The sequence below is a fragment of the Frankliniella occidentalis genome, unplaced genomic scaffold (genome assembly GCF_000697945.3).
Source record: "Frankliniella occidentalis isolate FOCC.00 unplaced genomic scaffold, Focc_3.1 Scaffold16, whole genome shotgun sequence".
NCBI classification, from domain to species: Eukaryota; Metazoa; Arthropoda; class Insecta; order Thysanoptera; family Thripidae; genus Frankliniella; species Frankliniella occidentalis.
In genome coordinates this window covers 2,396,991-2,412,804 of record NW_026267146.1, presented here as the reverse complement: position 1 = coordinate 2,412,804, position 15,814 = coordinate 2,396,991, and the positions used below count along the sequence as shown (strand labels likewise).

The window sequence follows — 15,814 nt, the reverse complement described above, 5'->3', positions numbered from 1 at the left end:
TGCGGGGCTAACTATTTCCTTAAAAAGGAGAAGAACCGGGTCCCGGATCAGTCGTGGAAAGAGGTGTCTAGTTTCATTCAAATCCGATGAGAGGGAAAGGAGGCGATTGCCGAGTGCGCGGCGCGCAGCTACTCCACTGTGCCGTGTTTCAAGATAAGGGAATTCCCCACAGAAAAATGCAGTCTAGGAAGTTTCCCTCGGATGACAGTCCGTCACAAATGGGTCAATTCCGTGATTTTGGCGCCGAAGTGGCGCAGTTTTAGACTAATTATTGACTGTTTCGTGGTCAAATTCAGTCGTGGTGACGTCCTCGTTACTTGATCACGTTTACTAGGATGCCGGGCCGGCTGGTGCGATCGCTGTCGTGCTCGCGGGCCCGGGGAAGGAGGACTGACTACGCCGGGCCATGCACTTGCGCCCCCCAGGCCCCAGGCGCCGAAAGGCGTTGGCCGCGCTGGCCTGCTGCGCTCGCCGGGTGGAGGCGGCGGTCGCGCGGGTCGAAGCCCCCTTATCCTCCCACCCCTTTGCCTCCTCGCGAGGGGCGGCCAGGAGGGGGAGGCGGGGGCGCTGCGAACCGGAAGGACGTCAGAGCGCACAGCGGCACGTACAAAACCCACCACCGGGCAGGCGAGGCGAGCGCCGTCGGTGTAACCGCCGCGGGCGAGGATCTCTGCTGCACCCCGCGCGTCAGCGGAAGTGTCACGACGGGACAGGGCAGGAGACTCGGGAGGGACGCGATAAGAGAAGAGGATGACATTCTGCTAACATGGCGAGCCTAGCCGCCGCGCTGGGCTCCGTTTACATGTCGTCCTCTGCACACACGGCGGTGCTGCGCCAGGCTGCGCCGAGCGCTCCGCTTTGGCCTTGGGCGCCAAGGCCTCCCCGGAACCCGTGCTCCCCCTCCCCTCCGTGTAGGGCCCCAACAACGCGGGGCTCGCGGCCGCTGCGTGCACGACCCCAGGCTGCACTGCACGCCCAGACACTCTGTACCGCACTGGAGCCAGAACGGGTTCGAACACAGGTAGCGGTGGGCGGCTTGCATGTGGTCACACCGCTGCTGCAGCAGCAGGCTTTGGCCACCGTCCAAACGACCTGACCTCACCGTGTGCCTCCCGGCCTGCTCAGGTTGCTATTTCTGCCCGGTTGTGGCCGCGCCCCGGCCGCCCGGCCCGGCCCCGCTCCAACCCGCGCAAAAGGGCTGCAGCTGCAAGCTGCGTGCGCAGCGTGCGCCCTGCTCGCTCGGCACGGCCTACCCTACCGGCCCACTTCCCTGATCCGAAGAGGACCCGTCTTTCGCGCTTTCTCACACCATGCAGTGCTTACACCGCGCGGTCAGCTTTCGTTTCAACCTGCCGTGACCCCATACTACGAGGCAAAGGCAAGGTAGCTCCTCCGTCGCGTCGCGCCAGCAGGGGATGTCGACCGCGCGGGCCGGTCCTGGACCAGGGGGCGGGGCGGGGGCACCTGTCACATTGAGTGGTGAGGGATGCGGACGTGGTTTCTAGAACATGGATCCCTGCATCTCATCCCAACGCAAGTGGCAAAGCTTCAGCGCACACTGTGTGGGACTGGACGGTGGTGCTCGGCTGTGCTGTCCACAATGTGGACCAAGGATAAAGTGCCTGGTTTAAAAAAATATATACTTCATACAAATGCCTTACTAAAAGCTCATCTCAGAACAATTCATAACTACGTCAAAGAACGACACTACTTTTTTGTTTTAACTGAACCCAAAATGAAAGGGAAGAGGAGTATTTTATGTCATCAGCAATTGAACGTTGATCACACAACACCAGACAGCCAAACTATTTACATCCAATACTCTATTACTCCAGCAAATTTTGTCCATGGCCAATGTGAGGTGTTCGATGAAATTGGTAGTTTCTTGGAATAAATGACCAAAAACCCCCTGCTTAACTTTGACTTGCGACAGGTAGGTACTATGCCGTTGTGACCATAATCTCTATCTTTCATTAGCGAATAAATGTTATGCGGGAATATTGAAAAGACAAAAAAAAACTTGCTATGGTAAAAAAACAGACAAAATTAGTTAAGCTATCAGGCTTGCTAATAGCAACATACACCTGGTATATGTTGAGAGAGACAAGTGAATGAAACTCAAGTGTTCATTCATTTAGGTCTAGTGGAGGCTAATACAAAGAGCCCACAGGCTCAAAGGCAACAATTTTCAAAACCGGAAGATGTGAAGAAACTCAACTATTAATGTTTGATGGAAAAGCAAGAATTGTAACAAGTTAGCATATTTGTTTTTTAAATAAAGCTGCTCGAAACGAACTCTTAAGCGTCGGCGAACCGTACTTTTAAGACAGGCCATAGGAAAACTACATTCACGTAAAAAAACTGTTCACATACAGATCCAAAGGCTAAAACTTATGTCTAAATTCACGAATGCAAGAGGCTATAACTTCGTCATGATTAACTTCAGTAAATACAATTCTGTAAGCAGAGGTGTTTGTTTTCGAAGGAAGGCGGGAACATCGTAATGTCAAAGCGCTCCTGCAGTTGCCTCCAAAAATTCAACTTGCTGATCTCAACATACCTGAGTTCAAACCTCAGCAGAAAGGCGACGTTGATAGGTGGCTTTAATCCTGATGAACCACAGAAAGGAGGCCTTTTGACAAAGCCCTTGGCTGAAATAGCACGAAATACTTCCAGAATTTCCTCTAGCGTAAACAATCACACAACATGGCGTCAGTCCGCTGGTCAGAACAACAAAAATACCGCCAAAGATGAAGAGCCGAGAATTGAGTCCGGAGATAAAAGTTCTGGGCTCTACTCTTGCACCACAGTTGGAAAAAGTGACGGAGGTATTTTCCACACGCGTTTATGAAACTTGAAACCACCAGATTTAACGCGAGCTCAGACAAATCAACGACAACACTCGCACCAACTACGAAGCAGACGCCATCATTCGGAGTCAGGCTCTCTCTCCTCGGCGAATCAGAGCGCCAGGCTGCCACTCGCGCGTCGGCAGGTCCCGATCACTGAAAGGCCCGCGGAGGACCTCGGCCGGCGCCGATTCGATCCTCTCCCCACCACTTCGAACCGGCAATACCTCTTACGGAACCCCAAACACATTTTTCCTGATAAATAATCGAATTAAGACAGCCGAAGCAAGGCGAAGCGGTTAAATAAATCGGTGGTGTACTACATGACAGCATTGGTGTGTTATAATCCTTAGGGAAGACCCCTATACAAGTCGCTCATCTAGTCAGGCAATATTAGAATGAACACAAACGAAAAAGCTACTACACGAGCAAAACTATTTTAATGGCGATTTTCATACAAATATGATTAAATTGAATCACATCAAGGAAACAATAGCACACAACTACCTTGCTCCACTGACAAAGGGCGACATAGTAGCAAAAAAATAATTTGGAAAACTCCTTATCAGAATGAAAATGAATATGGCATTCACATACTCAGGCTGCCATTATATAATAGAATCAAATCAATTGATAGATTGTTTCCAGCATTTAATGCAACAAAAATAGTTTGAGACAAAAAATCATTTACAGTTAAATTTTTTGAAATTAAATCAGACAGTGGAAAAAAGAAAGACGCACACCCATTAGGGTCCAACAACATAATTCAGACATACCACAAGCTTGATTTCAACTCTCATGAAATCATAATACGGAACATGGTCTGATAACAGATTCATGTAGCATAGGCAAAGACGGTGATTTCATGTGAAGAAACATAAGGCTTGGTCAGTTCAAAAAAACAATATACAACTTCAAGAATCATTGTTCCACTTATATACTGCACCACCCAAAGAGACATTGAGCAAATTTTGGTGTATCAAAATTGTCAATTTCAAGAAAAATCTTTCAATATATTTTTTTTAACGGTTCTTAAGTTCACACAGCCACGAAAGCAAATAAATACAGAATATGTTTAAAGAAAACATAAGAAAAGGAAATCCTACATTTGTTGATTAATTCCAATATCACAATTCATATAATGAAGTACAACACAAGTCAATTATAAAAATGCAGAGAAATTCAGAACTGCCAAGCTTAACAATAATACAGATGGACTCAGCCCTGTTCATTTGGTCATGGCTTATGCATTGTAAAAAGTTGTAATATAGCCTCGAGGTCTCAACATATTCCTCTTAATATTCAAGAGACTGTGTCAGGAGCTATTATATCATCTGGCTCTAACGAACTTTGCTCAAAATGATTTAGGCCATTCTGCCGAAGAGCAGGTTTACGGCACACAAAGAAAACACTTTTATATTCGTATTGCAACATTGACTCTTGGTTGGAAGAATAGGTTGTAGAGACATTGGTGTCCTCTTTCTGGAAGTAAACATAGGATTAGGTTGAAACAAGACAATAGGTACAAAAAAAGGTATTGTATAAGTGAAGTATAACTTGCTTCATACCTCTAATAAAAATCCAATTTTCTGAATGACCTCACGGACTACCTCATAGGAGGGTTCAATAGAATTCTCATTGGGAATATTAGCAAAATGGTACAATAAAGGACCAAGATTTACCCACACCCCACCTGAAGTAAGATTAACAGGGGAAAGTAACAATTTAACTGACTTTTTCTTGTGAAATCAAATTAAAGTATATGACAAACAAATAAAATGAGCGCCTGACCTGGTTTCAATATATTGTAGATTGTTTCAATGAATGAAACAATGTTGTGTCCACAATCAATGAAGAAACAAGTTGCGACACAATCCCAATGATCTGAATCCACATACACCTATAATGAGAATTTTTGTTTAGCACAAGGGAGATTAACGATACTTTGTGACCAGCTAATACAGAATAAAACCACCTACCTCCTGAAAATCTCCCGCTGCCATAGAAAATTGTGAGGTTGGAGGAAGATCTGAGGGGTTGACATCTGGAAAGAGCACTCCTCTTATTTGACTTTCTGCTTTGAGAACATTGTTGGATTGATGTATCCAAGGGAAAACCTCATAGGCATTAGTGCTTCGGATTCTGTGAAAGAAAACCACAGTTAATATTCTGTCAGTTAATATTCAGTTAGTACTCCAAAAATCTAACAGGCCCAACTTGGGCAAATTGACAAAATGTTTAACAAATTTCTTTATATACCCATTCAGGACGAAGTTTGATGCAAACAGCATGAATAGCGAGAATTCATTGCCTTGACATTGGTAACCATTGCGAGCTATTTCAAAAGCTAGGCGACCAAGACCAGCTCCAGGAACCAATACCTTTATATTTCCAGGGTCACTAAGTGAAAAAATTTAATTGAGTAAACAAAAACCATAATTTGTTTGAGAGTTGAAGAGAGAGGGGTAAATTTTATCCTTACCACTGATTAGGTGGGAAGTTTTTCAGTACTTCATCAATAATTGGCTGGTAGCACATCAACCTTTCTTTTGCCCCCTCTGCACTCCAGTCTCGCACAAGTTGTTTCAGAGTCGTCTCAACCCTTTCAAATTCACTACTCATTGATAAGTGGTTAATATTACTGTACTGTAAAATAAAGTTCAGTAAAATAAACAAGTTTTTGGTACAATCCACTACAGGCATAATCTGCTGACAACTTACGTGGTTGTCGGCATTGTCTGGGTGAACATTCGCAAACATAGAGTCCACATCCTTGATAATATGATTAATTATCTTTTCATTCTTCTCTATGCACTGTTTGATAACACCTAGATGCTGCTTATATTTGAGCAGCATATCTTGGTGATGTTCAGGTAATGATGCTAAGTAAGCCTCAGTTTTATTAATTCTTGCAAGTGAGTTTTTTCTGTAAGAGAAAAGAAGTTGTGATTTCAGCTTTGGGGCCAAGAGCTCACTTGATAGAACATATGACAAACACAAAGAGGAACCCAAGAAGACTAAATGTGCAAGTGATGAATAAGAACGGAAAATTCAGAATCTATGATACAAATAAAGTAGGAACAAGCGAAAATTTGAATTACAATGAACAACAGGTTTGTATTTAACAGGTTATGGTCTATCTTTATGAATGTCATGCATATTACGATGACTTTTAGACCGATATTTCAATCAGAACAAGCTATGAACAACAACTTAGGGTTAATACATGTAAAATCTTAAACTAAAAGCTATTATTAAGAACATCACTTTAAGTTGCTTTGTTCTGACAAACCTCACAATAACAAGCGATTTACTTACTTGTAATATTTGAAAGCACATACAATCCTCCGAAAGTGTCTTTCTTCTTCTATCTCGAGTGGGTTAGTAGGTGTATTTCCGATCCCTTCATCAACCTCCATTTGAACAAGAGATTCAAATAAATGTTTCAGTCAAGCTTTGCTTCTGCTTTGCACACACCACCGCACTGCACTTCGCGGTTGACTCGAGTACCTCGAGTGGGGGGTAGAGGGGGTGGGCAGTGGAGGGGGAAGAGGAGAAAAGGGGGAAAGGGGGAGGCGGGAGGCAGACGGGTGATTGTTCGAGGCCTGTTCGCCAGTAGTTTGTGGGTGACAACTGAGAGGGAAAACCAGGTCGGAAAAATGTGGTATGAGGTAATTTGGAACAATATACAGTGCAAAATGTTTCAGATGCCATACTTGATTTAATATTTAATATTTTTTCATCATACAAAAAAGTTGAAAAATTTATTTTTTCAAAATAATATTTGAGAATGATGAATATAGTAACAAGACAATACAAAAAAAATAAAAGGAAACGTAAATGCCGAGTCAATTTCTTTCAATTAAAATTCTTTGCTATGTATTTATTTGCTAATATAAACTATCACAAGATATTGTCATATAAATTAAAACTTAATAATAGAGTCTTTGGAACAAAGCAGTCAAATTTCTTTTGTACTTAACTGAAGGCCAGTTAAATGAAAAGTATACCAGATTAGTAAAAGTTGTGTAACCGAGATATCTACTAAGGTTCTTCATGTTTTCAAAAAAAAAAGTCATTAAAATTTTCGTCAAACTGGAGCTAGGATTGTGTCATAAATTTAGCTGCGATATTTCTTTACGCAAAATTTCTAATGTTCTTTGATCATTTTGCAATCCTCTCTCTTCTTTTCCCAAAATTTTCTCAAAGCTGTTTAGACAGACAATACAATTAACATGGAGGCAAATACAAAATCTGGTGAAGATATTTAAGATAGGACATAAAGGAGGAGATCATAGATATAAAAAATTACCACTTGTTTTCTGATGTCTGAGCAAACTGAAGTTTTGCTTGGTTCATTTCACGAACTGCTCGGCCCCACTGTTCTTTAAAATAGGCTTTTGACTGAAGTGAGGCATGTAATTTTCCTTCTAATTGATCCTGTGAGCACAAATCAAAGTAAATTTCACAAACAACAGATACAATAATTTACCAGTAAATAAATGCTAGTCTTACTACTTGAGACAATAACTGCGATACTTGATTATGGCTCATTCCACACATTTGTCGATCACTATGATGGGTAATAATTTTTTGTTTGAGTTGTTGGTGTAAATTTTCATTTTCAGACTCTAGCTCTTTAATTCTTTCTTCCAATTTGGAACACTTAGATTCAGCCAAAGATACCTGAAAAGATACATAATAATTTCAAAAAACTAGATACGTTGTGTTACCAATTCAATGAAAAGTGATGTATTTGATACCTTTAGCTTGAAGCCTTCATCTAATCTTTTTGCTGCAAGAGTAAATTCTTGAAATTTCAGATTGTACTGCAGTTCAAGATCTTCTCTGGCTTTGGTTAACTGAAAAAGAAATTATGTAGATGCAATTCTAATCCACCTTGGGATGCACAAATTACATCCTAATATAATTGATTGCAGATCACACATACCGCTTGCTCTCTGGTCGCACATGTCTTTAGGCGATCTCTAAGATCTTGTTTAGCCTTCCCTAGGGATTCAATCATTACTTTGCATTCTGCCATTTTGTTTTCAATAGTAAGGTTCTGTGCTTTCGTTTGTACTGTCCACTCATCGGTTATCTTGGAAATATGTTCCATCTCCTTCCTTTTCAACTAGAGCAAAGCAAAGCAGAGAAAGATGTGTTAAGTTTTACAATCATCAAATGTAAGAACTTGGACAGAGTTTAGAAAGGTCCGAACTTACTTCAGCTTGGAAGATTTCTTGCTGCTTCTCCTTCCAATCCTCAAGCTCTTCAACAATTCTGTAAGCTGCAGCATTATCAAGAGGCACACAAGGACCTTTAGCTGGTAGTATTAAAGTTTCAGTGACATTCTGATTATCATTCTCATGGGGTGCTTGTTTTAAGTTGAGACTAGTCTGAGATCTGTTATCTGAGGCACTTTGCATAATGTTACTTTTACTAGAATTCATGGTCAGTGGTAATTGTTTAATTTTATTTGTGCCAGTAGATCTTTTAAGAGCTTCTTCTGCTTCATGAAAATCAGTCAAGTTGGGTACAGGTTTTGAGAGTGGCAAAAAAGAGTCATGTTGAATTAAGTTCACTTCAGTCCCTTTCCTGGTTCCTTCATGGAGCTGTTCAAGTGACATAGTAACATGTAAAAGACCCATTTTTTGTTCACTTAGTGGTCCTCTTAAATCGCAAGATACTCTAGTTTCTCCCTAAAGAATGAGAAATATGAAATAAATTAAATTAAAACTAGAGAATAAAATACTAGGTATTTCAATATCACAGAACTGGAAGATAATTAATTCTAGGATAATTTGAATAAAACAGAAATTTGTTGAAGAATGCTCAATAATAATTACCTTTTCTGCAAGAATATGGGTTTTCACATGAATGTTAGTAGATGCAATATGTGATGAACTAGTAGACTCCGGCCCAACTCCCAAAATATGGATTTGAATGCTGTCACTTGGCTGAACTAAAATTTGAGCAGATACTCCTTCAACCTGCACTGATTCTTTTCCATCTTGAATTATAAATTCTTGAGATGTAACTGCAGACGAACTTGGGCATTCAAACCTGCAACGAAGCACAATCATTCTTTATTATGCAATTGATTTGCATAACTGTACACAATTATACATTTTCCTCACCCATACAAAAGACTTACAGAAATCGAACACAACATGATTTTGAGAGCTGAAAAAACTCTAGTCGATTGATTACAATTTTTATGCAAGCTCTCAAAGCACTATCTTCACCCACATATTTAGTTTTGGTGGTTAAATAAGATTGTGCTGTGCCTGGTGCAACTGGTACCCAAACAGGGCCACTCTGTGTCGTAACAATAAAAGTGTCCTGTGAATGGCGGCTTTCAGACCTTGATGGTACATCCTCTATTACTGTTCAAAAACAAACAAACACTTAGTATTTTATACAGATTAACTTGGCAATGGCCATACAATATTAAGGATACCTACAGTGTCCAGTTGGAACTGGATTATAAGAATCGCAAGAAGCAATTCCTTTTAAATTGTCCAAGGCAGAACTTTTTTGAAAGCCAGTGAGGTCAGATATTAATTGAAGTCTTGTCATAACTTCAATGTATGGCTGAAGATTGTCTTGTAAAGGTACAGCTCCAGAACTGGAGCTTACAAATATGCATTTTTGACTCAATAGAGCTTCCCCATTAAATTGTCTTGAGAAGGACTGAACATCATTGGTAGGCACCAATGACTGGGGAGAAAGATTTGGACAGACAGATTAAACAATAGATGAGTAAACATAATTAAATAAAAGGACATTGCATACCCTGATATGAAGTTCACTGGCAGCTATTTCTTGACCACAACAAATGAGGCATATAGCTGCACAAGGATTTTCTTGAAGATAGTGGTGTAAGACTGCGAGAGAAGTACGAATGGGGAGAACGACTTCCTCATCTATAACACAAATGTTTTTGCCACTTGAGCATCCAAAAGATTTAGTTTTTATGTTCTGGCCAAGGAATGTGAAAGATATTTGGAAAGGTTTTGTGTTATCATTTGGCCGAACAAGCTCTTGATTGTTGTGAAGAAGCTACAAAAGGCACATTCACAGTGTTAACAAAATGTAAAATAAATGTTTTAGGCTGACAAAACATAAAAGAAAAGAAATGCTTTATTTACTTACCAAATCCATTTCCTGTAATCGTTTAGCACAAAGGTGTATAAGAAATGTGTCGATGCATGCATTTTCTGCACCAAGTTGGATGTAGCCTTGCTTGGAGTCAGGTACCAAAACAGAAGTAGTGAACTGTGGCCGCCGAATTTTTGGTGCATTGTTAAAGTTAGGTGTTTCTGGCTTTCTAGCTATTGGAGCAGTTTCTGGGAGGGCTTTTCCATTCTAAACAATCAGAAAAAAAATAAAATAGAAAATAGGCCTAGAATAGCAGGCAACACTGTCATTAAGATTTCATACACGGGATGTAAAAAATTTAACTACCCAATCTTCTCCTGACAGAGGCTTGCTTAAGGAGTTTGGAGACTGAATTGTAAGACTTAATAATAGCTCTGGTTGAAGGGCTTTAGCTTCTTGAGGTACTCCAATAAGTCTATGCCATTTTTCATTCACCTACAAAGTAAAGAAAAACATTACGCACCATAGGCATAAGATGAAAACATGCAAAACATATAGAAAAGAATAACAACTAACATCCTTCTGAGAGTTCCCAACAATAACTTGAGCTGACTTAATATTTAAGAGGATAGAGCCGATGCACTCCCGTTGATTACCAACATCAATTGTAAAACATTCCAACTTAATAGGAGTGTTACTTGCTCTAAACCGTCTCAAGTTTCTCTTATCCGTCTCCCATACCAGATCAATGTGAAAAAGAGGATCTGGACTAGGCGGGACCACCTCTGTTTCTAGAAAGATACCATTTGTTCCAGCGACTATTACTATTGGGCTTTTAAGGAAACCAAAGCCATGACCTGGAATTTAGAAATGAAGTATTACATTTTTCAGATCAAGCCTGTTCAATAGAAGTAAACACAACGGTAAAAAAGGGAGAAAATTAAAATAAAGCTAACCTTCTCTGATGCTCAACTTCAGATGTATAGTACTGCCAGAGAGCTCCTGCAATGACATGTTGGTGAGCAACCATACAACCAACGATTAGAAACGCAAACATCTGATCTCTGCCAATTTTTTCTGCTTAAATGACATCTTCCTAAAAGACATTACAAGCTAGAAGATACCGGCTGAAATTTGTATTTCAAGCGCCATGGAAACAGTAGAGAAGGAGAAGGCGCTAATCAAAAATCAAAACAACTGGAGCGAAAGTACCAGTGGTGCCAACTAAGAAAGATTAACCTAACCTTAAAAATAGTAAGAATTTGGGGTTCGTGAAAATTATTCGAGGCGTTTTATGATAATTGCAAATTTCTTTTAATTTTCATAGTTTGTTGCGGCATTTCCGAAAGTTTGGTCAGTTTCTACAAGTGGCAGCATTTGGTCACTATGTTGGGCGAACTAGTTCAAATGAAGCGGTTTTATCAAATTGTTTTTAAATTTTTGAAGTGACAAGTTGTGTAGTTGATTACACCCTTTCTCAAGATTACACCCAACACATGCATTCATCATAAATGTAGGATTTTTCAAATAATATTTGAAGATGAAAATATAATTTATTTGATAAAAGCTCCACTTCCGTCGTCATGGTTGGATACATAATATTGTTTCATTCATTCATTCCTTCCTTCATTTCATTCATTCCATTTCCACCAATTATTAACAGAACCTGCATGATTTGTACAATGCAACAAATATATCCGAATGGTACAGAGCTATCTAAACAAACTCAGTGCTCAGTCGGTTAACAAAAACTGATAGAAATTGCTAAATTGCTGTGGGTGTCTGAGAGCAGCTAGGCAGATGTGTACAACACACAATTCGATAACTAAAACTAATTCATTGATGTACAAAAACAATTAGGTACAAAGTCTTATCAGTTAAGTCTCACTTCTTGTACACTATTTTGTACTAAATATGCAAACAAACTTGGCAATGTGCAAAAAGTCATTACAAAATAAAAGATAAAAAGCTCCATTGTCCTGTGGCATGTCCCAGTAGATAAACACATACAATTTAGGAGAAATTTTTCAACAAATGACAAAGAACCCTGATTAACACAGTGGACTATTGAGAGTAAGACAAATTTACAATTCATGAACATGTGAGCGGGTATGACTAAGATTTGGTCATAGCCTACGAGGTGAAATCCTAGAGGTAATGCAAAACTCTACACATAAAATAACAAGAAGTTCTCTAGACATACCATCCCATTGAATATGACAGCTAGGCGTACATAGGACGGGAACAAGAAGATATAGCTGCCCATTAAATTTTACAAATAAGAATGGGAAAGATAGAGGAACATCATCTGCTCCTGGACCATCACATAGGCTCGGACAATCAAGGAGTGCCTTTGTGTTGAGCTATTTGGCTTCACCGATTACTTATAGGACTCAAACACAATCCAGCCAACAAGCCTGCCACAAGACAGGCAGTTTCTAAATCGTCAAGGGTTTGTGGTAGTCTAGTAGCAGATGCTATACACTTTTGTCTTCTTATTCGTTAGAAACCTTATCAGTGTATAACTATCACGTCACAGTATTATTGCTAGATGTTTATGAGTGTTGAAAGAGCCTTCCATTTGATATGCTTCAGTCAATACAAAAGTCCTACACATTGGAAAAAATATCTACATAGGAAAGGCAGCTTAGTAAATACTTACACACTATTATATTGCTTCACATCATTGTACACAACTAAGACAAATATACAAAAGCAATGCCATTGAAGCAGAACATTGCGTGACATTGCTTATTACCCTGTTAATCTCTTCCGTTTGATCTAGGAAATTTGATTGCAGTAATTGCTCTTTAGAAGAGCAAAAAATAAATTTATAATTTAAAAAAGAAACATTTAGAATGAAATGCATTAATAATAATTAAAATCAATGTAAATTAATTACAACAAAGAGCATGCTTAAAGCAAGGCTTATGAGATCATAATTATATCTGCTGCTTCCACTGGCTAGTTGCAAGCGTTCAGCTTTACAGCCAGTGCAAGGAGTCACCTTTAGGATATAATCAAACATCGATTGCACAATGTTTGCAGGTGTAGGCTCCTTACATTTTTCCAATTCGCGAACAACACATCTTTGTAGGGCACAGACATCTCTGCAAGAAGAGAATTTTTAATAACAAGTGATCCAATATAGCCATTTATAAAATGGTTTAAGATGAAAAACCACCGGTACTTACTTGCATTCCTCTGCACCCACAATAAGTTGAGGTAGGTCATAAATATTGGGAGTTCCAGAAGGAAGGTGTTTCCCAAAAGTAGCATTAATACAATGAACTATTGCTTCTTTTTTGTCAGAGATGCATTCAGGACCACTTTCAGCAATAAACACTGAAAAATACAGGCAATAGAATGAGAGTAGGTAACTAATGCAAAAAACCAAACAAAACAAACATTGCAAGTATAGTTTTGATTTGCTTACAAGCAATGCGGTCGCCTTGTTTGAAGCACACAAACCCTAAGAGCTGCTCTGTAACATTTTGAACGAGCTTTTTCGAGTCTCGCTCCTTTTCTGATAAACATTGATTTGTTGAGTTGACAAACTCCATCACACAGTCTTTGAAAAGAGGGGACTTACTGGAAATGGGAAGAAAAAAGAAAATTTAATTTAAAAGTCAGAAAAATCTCACAAGCCAATCCCGGGATGCAAAAGAACAGTAATACTCACGCGCAATATTTTCTGAATACTTCATCTAGGTCTCCTGTTGGCTTGGCTTCTTCCATTTCAGCGGTAAGCTCGGTAACATTAATAAGAGAACGAACACACTTCTCAGCATTGGAGCCTGCATCCTGAAGTCAAGTTAACAGAAATAAGATAAGATACAACCACAACTAAACTTATTTGGTGTTTTTATTCTTACCTTGGCGTTCAAATAAGCTTCTTCTCCACCATTTTTCTCACATTTTTCTCTGAGTACACGTTCTACTTCCTCTGGGTTCGGTAATGCAGACTTATTGATGGGCAGATTTTCCAAACCTGGTATGCTAGGAAACTTGGATTCCACTTGTGGTAGGTCCAAATCAAGGCCATCATCGTCGGACATGACCAAAGCAACACCTGAGGGAAATAAATTTACATTTACTTGAGGACCTCACCGATTTAAATTAATAATTTAACATAATTTTTACTAATACTTATATATGTATTATTTAAAATAGAAGTTGGCTATTATCTATGATCTGCTCAGTCTTTCGAGTTAAAGAGTAAAGATAAAGGAGCTCAAAGCTGGAGGGTTCCCTATGACGGGTGACACAAGTTGAAAGTAACATTTTTGTAAAACCAAATAAAGATCTACAAGAGCAGAGATAGAGTACATTGACTTAAGTGCTTTCACTTCTATCCCAGTAGAAATTCAGGTACTGGCACTATCTGCTTGTCTGCATACAATCTACCACAAAGCAGCCCCACGGTCAGTATCAGCTGTGTCAGTCGTGTTGACACTTACCGTAAACAAGAGCGATGAGGATTGTCCACTTCATTGTAACTTGCTAAGAGGAAGGCGACCAGAAGAGAAGTTATTTCCTCCGGGTATGAGCAAAAGCACTTCAGAACGGCAACCAGCAGAACCTCCACTCACGGTATACGGACAGAGACCACAGGCCCAAACTCCACGGACCACGCACGTGCTACACCGCCTCGACTTGACACTCTTCTGTTAGCTCACAGAACTGAACTGCTGAGACTGACGTTGCAACTCTGACCCGGGGCCGCTCGGCTACCGCTCGCCTCCACTCCACTCGACCAGTGAGTTTCAGCAGCCGACAGGTTATCTCCCTCCTTGACTTCCCCTCACCCTCCCTCTCCCCTTTCTCTCTTGCTTGGCCCCTCCCCCTCATATACCAACCCTCAACAAGTGAAAAAACTCGTCTCTCGAGATCTTTAAACAGCTAAAACTTCGACAAGAACAGTTCAATGCTGATTTAATGCTTGATTTTAAATAAATTGTCTTTATATGGACAGATTCGAGTTGTAAACTCCACGTTAAGTTTGGCCGGGTAATTTTTTGTGTTGGCGACAGTTGGTGTAGTACCACTCGCGGCCGCTAGGGCGCCAGAGACCGGCCACAAATGGCGCTGTGCATTCAAAACAGGACTTTGGAGTCCGCGACCGCGATTGTAGATATGTCGGAGTGAGAGGGAAAAAACCTTTTGGGGACAGCGTCGGATCCCTCTAAGATGACGGCGGGCCAGTAGTGGCCAGTCGCAAAGTGTGTACGCAATTATTCGCATTCCACGAGGGAAAATGAATGGATGATGGGGGAGTGGGGGAGGGGGGTGGATATGGGATGAAAGGGGGGGGGGTGGAGGGGTTGATATGGGATGAAAGGGGGCGGGGAGAGGGGGGACTGACCACTGCCCTGGGCGAGCGGGCGTGTTGCACTTGATACGGTGAATCAGAACCGCGACAGAGCAAGGCTGAGCAAAGTCCGCGGAGATTTGCGGGATATTAAAACCATCTCCGGGGCGGGGAACGCAATCCTCCTCTCCCCCGAGCCGCCCCCGGGGGACGCCCGCGGGCTCGCCCCCGGGGACCGCGCGCTGCACACTGCGCAGATACTGTGGGGTGGGGCGAGGCACGCGGGGCACGCGCGTGCGGGAGTCGTTAACGCCGACGAGCTTGAGGGCGAACGGGACGGGACGGACGTGTTGTGGTGGGAGAGAGGCAAAGGTCCCACTGCGCGACCCGCGCACAACTCGTATCATGTTGTGTTGCACCCCCCCCCCCTACCAATCAGCAGAAAGGCTGAATAATATAGTGATTCCAGGAAATTGTGAAATTCCCATACGATATCGAAATCATCTGAATAAGGGCGAATTCGAAGAATTTAGTAAGCAATATGGGTGTT

At 41.1% G+C, this 15,814-nt stretch overlaps 4 protein-coding genes across 6 annotated transcripts in view; all 4 read right to left on the bottom strand.

Moving 5' to 3' along the window:
- Positions 1 to 2,992, bottom strand: part of LOC113216583 (CTD small phosphatase-like protein 2-B) — an 11,237-nt gene extending 8,245 nt beyond the window's left edge. The window contains exons 1-2 of one of the 2 annotated variants that reach the window (XM_052264094.1): positions 2,743 to 2,992; positions 2,561 to 2,651 (exon numbers count right to left, since the gene is read on the bottom strand). The gene's annotated coding sequence lies outside the window, so the exon portion shown is untranslated. Of the gene's footprint in view, positions 1 to 2,560 lie in introns of both variants that reach the window. The other variant, XM_052264093.1, reaches the window with a different exon arrangement.
- A 275-nt stretch (positions 2,993 to 3,267) lies between these two features.
- Positions 3,268 to 6,364, bottom strand: LOC113208981 (carnosine N-methyltransferase). The gene is made up of 8 exons (XM_026426285.2): positions 6,168 to 6,364; positions 5,571 to 5,775; positions 5,332 to 5,495; positions 5,109 to 5,249; positions 4,829 to 4,991; positions 4,641 to 4,749; positions 4,418 to 4,542; positions 3,268 to 4,331 (listed from the first exon to the last, which is right to left on the bottom strand). The coding sequence occupies exons 1-8, from the start codon at positions 6,266 to 6,268 to the stop codon at positions 4,152 to 4,154; spliced, it is 1,188 nt and encodes a 395-aa protein (XP_026282070.1). The 5' UTR covers positions 6,269 to 6,364; the 3' UTR covers positions 3,268 to 4,151.
- Positions 6,365 to 6,697: 333 nt separating this feature from the next.
- Positions 6,698 to 11,342, bottom strand: LOC113208671 (centrosomal protein of 120 kDa). 2 transcript variants are annotated; one of them, XM_026425779.2, is made up of 14 exons: positions 10,910 to 11,342; positions 10,530 to 10,810; positions 10,320 to 10,448; positions 10,008 to 10,220; positions 9,648 to 9,914; positions 9,317 to 9,572; positions 9,007 to 9,238; positions 8,699 to 8,915; positions 8,075 to 8,551; positions 7,801 to 7,983; positions 7,613 to 7,711; positions 7,365 to 7,535; positions 7,162 to 7,289; positions 6,698 to 7,058 (listed from the first exon to the last, which is right to left on the bottom strand). In XM_026425779.2, the coding sequence occupies exons 1-14, from the start codon at positions 10,965 to 10,967 to the stop codon at positions 6,962 to 6,964; spliced, it is 2,808 nt and encodes a 935-aa protein (XP_026281564.1). In that variant the 5' UTR covers positions 10,968 to 11,342; the 3' UTR covers positions 6,698 to 6,961. The 2 variants fall into 2 exon arrangements, with proteins under 2 accessions (XP_026281564.1, XP_026281573.1); XM_026425788.2 differs by having other exon boundaries at positions 7,368 to 7,535.
- A 144-nt stretch (positions 11,343 to 11,486) lies between these two features.
- Positions 11,487 to 14,732, bottom strand: LOC113208683 (27 kDa hemolymph protein). Its single transcript, XM_026425800.2, has 6 exons — positions 14,414 to 14,732; positions 13,829 to 14,025; positions 13,636 to 13,757; positions 13,390 to 13,544; positions 13,148 to 13,298; positions 11,487 to 13,063 (listed from the first exon to the last, which is right to left on the bottom strand). Exons 1-6 carry the CDS (start codon positions 14,445 to 14,447, stop codon positions 12,838 to 12,840), a joined length of 885 nt encoding a protein of 294 aa, XP_026281585.1. The 5' UTR covers positions 14,448 to 14,732; the 3' UTR covers positions 11,487 to 12,837.
- Between the last annotated feature and the right edge of the window lie 1,082 nt (positions 14,733 to 15,814).

Bases quoted from the DNA above. Each gene is read 5' to 3' on its own strand.
- LOC113208981 (XM_026426285.2), bottom strand. From the start codon at position 6,268: ATGGAGGTTGATGAAGGGATCGGAAATACACCTACTAACCCACTCGAG. The intron at 4,992-5,108 runs GTATATAAAGAA...TTTCTTTCACAG, and splicing joins TCAAACTTCGTCCTGAATGG to AATCCGAAGCACTAATGCCT. The intron at 4,332-4,417 runs GTATGAAGCAAG...GTTTACTTCCAG, and splicing joins AAATTGGATTTTTATTAGAG to AAAGAGGACACCAATGTCTC.
- LOC113208671 (XM_026425779.2), bottom strand. From the start codon at position 10,967: ATGTCATTGCAGGAGCTCTCTGGCAGTACTATACATCTGAAGTTGAGC. The intron at 7,712-7,800 runs GTATGTGTGATC...TTTCTTTTTCAG, and splicing joins GTGCGACCAGAGAGCAAGCG to TTAACCAAAGCCAGAGAAGA. The intron at 7,059-7,161 runs GTAATTTTTTAT...CTGTCTAAACAG, and splicing joins CAGACATCAGAAAACAAGTG to CTTTGAGAAAATTTTGGGAA.
- LOC113208683 (XM_026425800.2), bottom strand. From the start codon at position 14,447: ATGAAGTGGACAATCCTCATCGCTCTTGTTTACG. The intron at 13,545-13,635 runs GTGAGTATTACT...TCCCATTTCCAG, and splicing joins GTATTCAGAAAATATTGCGC to TAAGTCCCCTCTTTTCAAAG. The intron at 13,299-13,389 runs GTAAGCAAATCA...TGTATTTTTCAG, and splicing joins ACAAGGCGACCGCATTGCTT to TGTTTATTGCTGAAAGTGGT.